Source organism: Rana temporaria, chromosome 1 (assembly GCF_905171775.1).
Source record: "Rana temporaria chromosome 1, aRanTem1.1, whole genome shotgun sequence".
NCBI lineage: Eukaryota > Metazoa > Chordata > Amphibia > Anura > Ranidae > Rana > Rana temporaria.
The window spans coordinates 245585733-245594807 of NC_053489.1; the positions used below are offsets into that span (position 1 = coordinate 245585733).

General features: G+C 42.2%; 1 protein-coding gene across 1 annotated transcript; it reads left to right on the forward strand.

Annotated features, from left to right (window-relative positions):
• Positions 1 to 1720: 1720 nt before the first annotated feature.
• Positions 1721 to 2656, forward strand: LOC120946170 (olfactory receptor 5V1-like). Its single transcript, XM_040361008.1, has one exon. The coding sequence runs from the start codon at positions 1724 to 1726 to the stop codon at positions 2654 to 2656; it is 933 nt and encodes a 310-aa protein (XP_040216942.1). The 5' UTR covers positions 1721 to 1723.
• Positions 2657 to 9075: the final 6419 nt, after the last annotated feature.

Here is a 9075-nt window from a genome sequence, read left to right on the forward strand (position 1 = left end):
CCAAAAGTCTTAATATGGGAATGAAGTTATGCAGCCTAAAAATCGTTGCCAAATATTTTACATGCTGCGCCAGATTCGATCAGTCTCCACACTCACATCTCAGGTTCTGGCTTGGCTCGTCTTCACCAAAGCAATTAACTGTATCAGCAACAGGAATGTCACACACCAAGATGTAAAGCAATTTTTCTTTATTAAAATAGCTAGCAGGAATTCATTCTATTCTGACATGTTGTTTCATGCTAGGTACAGTACTTTCTCAAAGCCTGGCTCTTTGCTTGTTTTAAGCCTTGTACACACTATTTTTTTTTGTTTTTCAACCTAGGGGGTTGAACGAAAAAAAACTGACAGCTCAGGTCGGAGCCAATTCAATGTTAGTGCAGCGTTCTCCCCTGATGTTCTATTGTGTTCTGACAAGGGGATGGTCCCCTCGCCAGAATACTCCAGTCAGCATTTTCAGACATTGCTGAGAGCGCTGACCAGAAGCCAGTCGGCAGACCTTTTTCAGCCATAAGCTATCAACAGCCTGGTTCTGTCGGACCAGCTGCCATACACACAGGCCGAATGTCGTCCGGTTTCTGTTGGACTGGCCAATGCCAGATGACATTTGGCCTGTTTGTGTACTAGGCTTTAACCTCCCTGGTGGTATGATTCTTTCAGAAAAAAGGTGCTAAAAGCGGTACCATTATTTGCAAGGAAATTTGGCGTTTTATACTGTAGGCCTGTAATTCTTAGGAATAACTAATTTAAATCTGACCAAACAAGAGTCTTGTAGGCATCCTGGGTATGATTTTTTTTTAAAAACAAAATTATAAATTATAATATAATAAATAATTATAAATAATTATAACAAATAATAATATAATTATAATAAAAATTATTCAATAATGTAATCAACTCAAAATCACGGAAATTTGCTCAGTTTCAGAATTGTCGCTGTCATTACTTTAATTTTTTTATGACGAATTTCCCCACAAATCGCTATCGCACAATTCTGCAGGTGATTATAATTTATTATCGCTGTTTTCTAGCTGCTCTAAAACCATTTTTGACATAAAAATACACTTTTGGTTGCTATGGACAATCTACAGTTTGCAGGCAGAAAGAACAGTTTTTTTTATATAAAAGCACATGTAGGGCACTGGGAATACCACTAGGGACAAGGGGGGTGTGTATTTTTTACATACAGTACTGTAATCTATAAGATTACAGTACTGTATGTAATGTGTTTGTTTTGTTTGTTTTTGTTTTTGTAATGTGTTTGAATTTGGCGCAGTTCTCCGCTCCGGTGCGTCGTAACGTCGCAGGGAACGGAGATCGGCGGCACAGGAGGACGCTCTGTGAATCGAGCGAGGTCCCGCTCGCTCACACAACGAGGTGGCATCGCTGGATCCAGGGACAAGGTAAGTAAACACTGTCTGTGGATCCAGCGAGGCAAGCCCGAGTCTGACTCGGGGTTACCGATCCTAGCACAAAAATGACTGTCTGTCTGACTCGGGAATACCGCCAGGGGGGTTAAAGATTGGTCGACTACACGTGTGCTTGTGCATGACACCCGACAGAGAGATAAATCAAGACAATAAAGAATAAGGAAAACATGAACATGATGCTTACTTTTTTAAACTAGGATTTAGGAATTAAAAATACTAAAAGAAAATGTTACCTTGTATAAATGCTTATAAATTAAAATGATTGCTGTCATTTCAGGTGCAAGATTACAAAAAATATGAATGAAAATTTCACAGTATCAACAGACTTTTTGATTTTGGCCTTAACAGACCTGCCAGACCTAAAAGTGTTTCTGTTTTGTATCCTCCTTCTCATCTACGTTCTAACATTTACAGGTAACCTAGCCATGATTGTAGTTTCACAGATCGATAAAGGCCTTCACAGGCCAATGTATTTCTTTTTGGGTAATTTAGCTTTCCTGGACATCTGCTATACATCAACCACCATGCCCAAAATGTTGCAGATTCTTTTAGTGAAGAAAAAAACGATTTCATTTGTTGGCTGTATAACTCAGCTGTATTTCTTTTTAGCATTTGTAGGCACTGAGTGTGTTCTTCTTGCAATTATGTCTTATGACAGATTTTTAGCTATTTGTAACCCCCTTAGGTACAAGGTTATAATGAATCACAACGTTTGTGTCAACTTAGCTTCTGCATCTTGGTTGAGTGGCCTTGTAAACTCTATAGTTCATACTGTTTCAACTTTCAGCCTTCACTTTTGTGGAATTAGGAAGATCAATTATTTTTTTTGTGACATCCCACCACTTCTTTCGCTTTCTTGTGATAATACATCAATAAATGAGGCCTTGTTGCTCTCCATTGGTGTTTTCATTGGGTGGATACCCTTCCTTAGCATTATCGTCTCATACATATTTATCATTGTGACTATAATAAAGATTAGGTCTAATAAAGGAAGACAGAAAGCATTTTCAACTTGTGCTTCTCATCTTACTGTAGTCATCCTGTACTATGGAAGTTCTATTTCCAACTACGTGAGACCGATTTCAACATACTCCTTAGGCAAGGACAAAATGATTTCAGTCTTGTATAGTGTGGTGACACCAATGTTGAATCCAATTATTTATACTTTAAAGAACCATGATTTTAAAAATGCAATCACTCGACAATTAACTTATAAAGGTAAATTATAAATTTGCAATTTATCAATTATTTTAGTTTTTTTAAATGCAATGCATCAAACTCTATAGATAATAGATGTGTGTAAATTATGAATGGCAGAAACACAATTAATTATGTGCATGAATAATCTTCAGAAATGTCCTAATAAGGCTGGGTTCACACTACGATTTTCCCGTCCTTCAGCCGCATACGATTTATATGAAAAAACGTATGCGGCTGAAACGGACGTAAACGTATGGAACCGCACATATGTGCGTTTTCCATTGACTTTAATGTTAAAAAAAACGTATGCATTTGCCATACGGTTTCAAAAACGGCAGCAAAACCCTGGTTGAACACGGTTTTGCGTACTGTTAAAAAACGTTTTGCCAGCAAATCGTACGCACCCGGATGCATCTGAGTGCATACGATTTGCAATGCATTGTCTATGTATGCGTTTTCCCGTACAGGCCCGTACGTTTTCAATACTGAAATCGTATGCGGCTGACGGACGGGAAAATCGTAGTGTGAACCCAGCCTAAGTAAAACATATTTTGAAAAACAAAGGATTTTGTCCATGACTTGTAGGTCTCATCAAATTTGCTTATACATAATTTGATACAGTTGATTTCAACATCATCTCTGATTATTATAAATGCTGATGTCCCATCTGAGTCTGACTTGTAAGTAATTGTAAATTAATTATACTATGTAAACATACATTTGGCTATTTTGACCACTTGCCGCCCAGCCTATATTCAATTGACGGCTATAAGCAAACATGGGGCCAGATTCACAGAAGAGATACGACGGCGTATCTCCTGATACGCCGTCGTATCTCTGTGTTCCGGCCGTCCTAACTATGCGACTGATTCATAGAATCAGTTACGCATAGCTAGCCCTAATTGAATTACACTGTCGGATCTTAAGGATGCAATTCTAGGCCGGCCGCTAGGTGGCGAGGCCATTGCGGTCGGCGTAGAATATGCAAATGACTAGTTACGGCGATTCCCGAACGTCCGCGCTGCCCGTCGATCTAACTTTACGTAGTTTCCGTCGAGTTACGCCGCGTAAAATTAGGGCTGAGCCCTAGTTGTTCTAAGCCATGTTAAGTATGGCCGTCGTTCCCGCGTCGAAATTTTAAAAACCACGTCGTTTGCGTAAGTCGTCTGTGAATGACGCTGGACGCCATTTACGTTAACGTCTAAACAAATGACGTCCGTGCGACGTCATTTAGCGCAATGCACGTCGGGTAATTTACCTGACGGAGCATGCGCAGTACGTTCGGCGTGGGAACGCGCCTAATTTAAATGGTGCCCGCCCCATTTGAATTGGGCGGGCTTGCGCCAAGCGCATTTACGTTACACCGCCGCAAGTTTACAGGTAAGAGTTTTGAGGATCAGGCACTTACGCTGTAAACCTGCGGTGGTGTAACGTAAATCAGATACGTTACGCTGCCGTGGAGCAACGTAATTGTATCTGAATCTGGCCCATAATGTGTAAATAAAATAAAAATAATGGATCACTCCCCAGAGTAGTACAATGTTACTATGGTAACATTATATTTCTCTGGTCAAAGTGTGTAAAATTTTTTAAAAAAAAATATAATAAAAAATAAACAAATAATAAAAAAAATTATATATTTTTTCATACTGTCACCAGCCAGTGTCCCTGATCACCGCCACACCAGGTATATGATGACACTGTACTGCACTGGTGACAGTATGTAAAAAAATATATATATACAGTATGGGCCAAATCTTCAAAGGAGATACGCAGGCGGAACTGCTGTTCAGCCTGCGTATCCCTGTGCCTATCTTTGGAAACTATCCTCAGAAGGATTTTTCCAAAGATAGGCAGAAGATCCGACATCTGTAATAGACTTACACTGTCGGATCTCAGGATGCAGTACCGCATCCGCCGCTGGGGGCATTTCGAGTCGAAATGCCGCTTTGCGTATGCAAATGAGTACTTAGGCAGATCCACAAAGCTTTTTAGCTTTGTGTTTTCTGCGTAAGTGACGTTTTGCATGCGTAAAATTAGGGATGCTTTTACAAGGCCTAAACTGTTTAGACCTTGTAAAAACACCTTTTTTTCGATCGCCGCGTTTTTTTTTAAATTTCGAAAAAAAAATCCCGGCGCGTAACTTTTTTTTTCCCGACGCAACTTTATTGTCCCGTCGCGATCCACAAAGCCCGGCGTAAAGTACGTTCGCGCGATGCACGTCGGGAAAAATGACGTCACACGCATTCGCCGAACGTCCGGCGCGGGAGCGCGCCTCATTTAAATAGGAATCGCCCCCTCGATCAGACGACCGCCTTGCGACGAAGGCACTTAAGTTACACGGCGTGTAATTTCTAGGTAAGTGCTTTGTGGATCGGGCACTTAGGTAGAAATTTAACGCCTGTGTAACTTAACTGCTGAAAGTTAAGTTAGGCAGGTTTTTTGAAGATTTGGCCCCATGTTTTTTAATGTATTTTTCCCCAAAATTATGAGAAAAAATTAAAACTTCAAAAAACTTGCAATGCCTCCTACTTAATACCTTGAACTGTATACATCCCAAAAACGGGTGATTTGGGGGATATTTGTACTGTCCTGACATTTTGGGATAGGCCATCAGTACATCAGGACTTATCAATTTTCAGATATATACCATAGATTGTGGACTGTATAACTTTCCTACAGACTAAATAATATACACTGATCTTGGGTTATTTTCACCAAAGAAATGTAGCAGAATACATTTTGGCCTAAATTTATGAAGCACAATTATTTATTTGCAAAATTTTATAACAGAAAAAAAAAAATTCAAAATTTTGTTTGGGTACAGTGTTGCATGATGGTTCAATTGTCATTCAAAGTGTGACAGCGCTGAAAGCTTAAAATTGGCCTGGGCAGGAAGGTGGTAAAAGTGCTGGTATGAAAAAGAGCATTAATGTACATCACATAATTTAATTTTAATTCACTGAGTTCAGATCAGTAATAAAATAAAACAATAAAACTATTCTGAATAAGCAATACAAACACTTAAAACATGTCCATATTCACATTGGCAGCTAAAGGCCTTGTAAGAAATTAATCTTCACAATAGAGTCTCTGAAATCACAGATAATTTTCCCTTATTTTCTATTTAACTTTTCAGCCTGCTAGCCTGTGATTAAAGAGCAGATTTTGTGAGGATCAATTACTTCACAGTAAATGCAGCAACATAGGTCAGTCTGTAGTTGTTTTAATGATCTTGAACCCTTTTGCTGCCATGGACATAAGGCTTACCTCATTAGTAGCAGCAACATTTCACACACATTTCATCAGCCAACAGTCAACTTTCCCATGAAAAGAGAGAAGAGGAGGAACAGTGAGCAATCATTAATGCTGGTTGCAGGGCCGTTTGAAGGAATTTAGGGGCCCCAAGCAAAAAGGACATAAAGGCCCCCCAACCCCCCCCCGCACGCACGCACGCAAAGCCCCCCATGTTCTTTCTACTCCCTCTGCCCCCCCCCCTCCAGGAGATTCAGTTTCCTGTTAATGGCTGGACTGAAAGGAAGTGAGCACTCAGTGTGCACTTCCTGTCAGTCTGGAACAGGAAGTGAAACTGAATCTCCTGTACTGCGCGGTACCCGGTCGGAGTCCGGACTGACAGGAGGAAGGAAGAGGAGCTCGGCCACGCAACAGAAAGGGGAAGTGACGACTCGAGGCAGCAGTGCTGCAGGCTCTCTATAGAGCGCTCAGGGGGCTGCAGCATATAGGAAGCGTGGCAAGGGCGGCAAGAGCCATGCTTGGGGCCCCAGGCCAGCTTGGGGCCTCAAGCAATTAAGCACAGGCAAAAAGTGTATTTGTTTCTTCTTTTTTTTCCCCAATCACATAACTGCATGGATATGCAATTATTAGCCCTGAGCAATTTATGATGGGTGGTGCCAATGGATGAGCAGTGACATTTCTGTGAATGGATTTTGGTAAATTTTCAGCAAATAAATCTCCAATTGATGCCAAGGGTGAAACAATTGGGAATAGCAAAAATTATGTTTCTTCTGATGCCCTGTACACACGATTGGTTCGTCTGATGAAAACGGACCAATGGACCATTTTCATCAGACGAACCGATCGTGTGTGGGCCCCATCTTTTTTTTCCCATCGGTGAAAAAAAATAGAACCTGTTTTAAAATTTTCTTATGGTTAAAAAACCAATAGAAAAAAATGATCGTCTGAGGGAAAATCCATCGGTTAAAAATCCATGCATGCTTAGAATCAAGTCGACGCATGCTCGGAAGCATTGAACTTAATTTTTCTCAGCACGTCGTTGTGTTTTACGTAACTGCATTGGACACGATCGGATTTTTAACCGATGGTGTGTAGGCAAGACTGATGAAAATCAGCTTCATCAGATATCTGATGAAAAAATCCATCGGTCCCTTTTCATCAGCCAAACCGATCGTGTGTACAGGGCATAAGGCATGAGTGAGTCAATTGATGTCAACTGGAGGTAAAATGTTGTCACTAGGGATGAGCTGAACACACTTAAGTTCAGTTCATGGAGGTTCAACTGAACATATCAAATGTTTGGATGCTCAATTCAAGGACTGTTGAATTCAACAGGAGCTAAATCTGTCAATTTATTTTCCATTTTTAAGGCTAAAGGCAAAGGATTGGCAAACAAATGGATGCACCTCCATATGGGACATGTACCAATGCTAAAAAATGTTTTGCATGGACCAGGGAATTTAAACATTCACAATACCTTTGAAACAACTGCTTGTAATTTTTCATGTGTCACATCTCTACCATATGAACAATGTAGAATAGTGAAAGCCATTTTACCACACCCACTTCCCTGCATGCTCATTGCCACCTCCTTTTATGGCCATCAAGGCTGTATGCTTGAATTACTTTTAAAATGATCTTGCGCTAAAGAAATAAACCAAAACGTGCAAACTGCAAAAGTGGTAAAGTGCTATAGGATGAATTCCAATAGAATTCATATACAGTGCAATCATGAGCAAACTAACACTTACTTTTCCCCAAGAAAAATATAATAAAACATCAATAAATAATCAATAAATATAGTGCAAATGTGCAAATAGCAAAAAGTTCAAAAATACTAGTAGGTGCTAAATGTGAAAAATAGTTCAATATTTCAATTTGAATGAATAAGTGAAAATAAAATTCTGGAGAGGCGTGGCCTTACGCAGCATGGAGTAGGACGTGTGTGCCTGGAGCTCCGTCCTATACTCCTGCTACTATTGATCCTGCACTCCGCACATCCTCCCAACCACCTTGGTCAGCTGCCTGGAGACCCTGCACACACCCTGCCTTGACTCCACAGACCGTCCGACGGCCCGACCGGATTGACGATCCCCCCACACGGCAGCCGCATTCAGGCGAGTCCGCGGCTTCAGCCTAGGCACGGAGATAGCGGCCATCTTGCTGCACTCATCCTCCAGGCCGGAGCTACTTCAGGCAGGCCTAGCACGGATTACCTTCCTGGGGCCACTCCTCAGTACTAGCCCCTGCCTGTAAGGGTCTTTAGCCGCCCGTCGGCCCCCACAACTGCAATCAGGAGAGCCCGCGGCTTGGGCCTACACGTGGAGGACCGCGGCCATTTTACCACACCCACTCCCCAGAGCAACGCTGTATCCTGGCTCTGTCACCGGGCAGCATAACGTGGAAGACCCCTCTGGAACACCTAGCTGCATCTTGTCTTTGCTGTTGCAGGCCCTGAGACATCCATCAGCCTTTGCAGACGTGACTTAAATAGTTTGGGGCTGGGGTCTACTGCAGTGGCCATCTTGCTCCTCCAGGTCCCTCAGCCCATACACTACCCTATACAGCTCCGCTGCTTAACATCCACGAGCCGGAGGTGCCTTGGCACTGTACTCCAGGCCCCCCCAAGTATGCCACCAACTAAATCCCAGAAGGCAGCCGTGGCAAAACTTGAGCAGTACCGCCGACAAGAAGGGGAAGAAGTGGTGGAGGATGACGCTCCTGAGAAGACAGGAGGGGGAGAATGAACAACAGGCGATACTGACGGTTTACTTGAAGTGATCACCCTATGCAGAACTTCCCTTACAGCACAAATAGAGGAGGTAAAGATGGACATTTCTCTTATCAGGCAAGACTTTCAAAAGCTCAGGGACCAGGTGACGGAGACTGAGACCAGACTGACCACAGTGGAAAACGCCTTTCCACCCCTACAAACATCCTCAGACTGCATGCAACAGCAAATACACCAAATGCTTACGAAACATTATGATATGGAGAACAGGATTAGAAGATGTAACCTGCGCTTTATAGGCCTGCCAGAGGGGGCTGAGGGTAAGGACACCACCACGTTCCTGGAGAGAAGCCTTCTCCCCCATGTTTGCAGTAGAGAGGGCACACCGCATGCCAGCTGCAGGGTGCCCCCCCCCCGCATTTTTTTTCCAAACTCCTCAAATACAAGGATCGGGTTGCAGCT

Excerpts from the sequence above, each read along its gene's own strand:
- LOC120946170 (XM_040361008.1), top strand. The coding sequence starts at position 1,724 with ATGAATGAAAATTTCACAGTATCAACAGACTTTTTGATTTTGGCCTTA.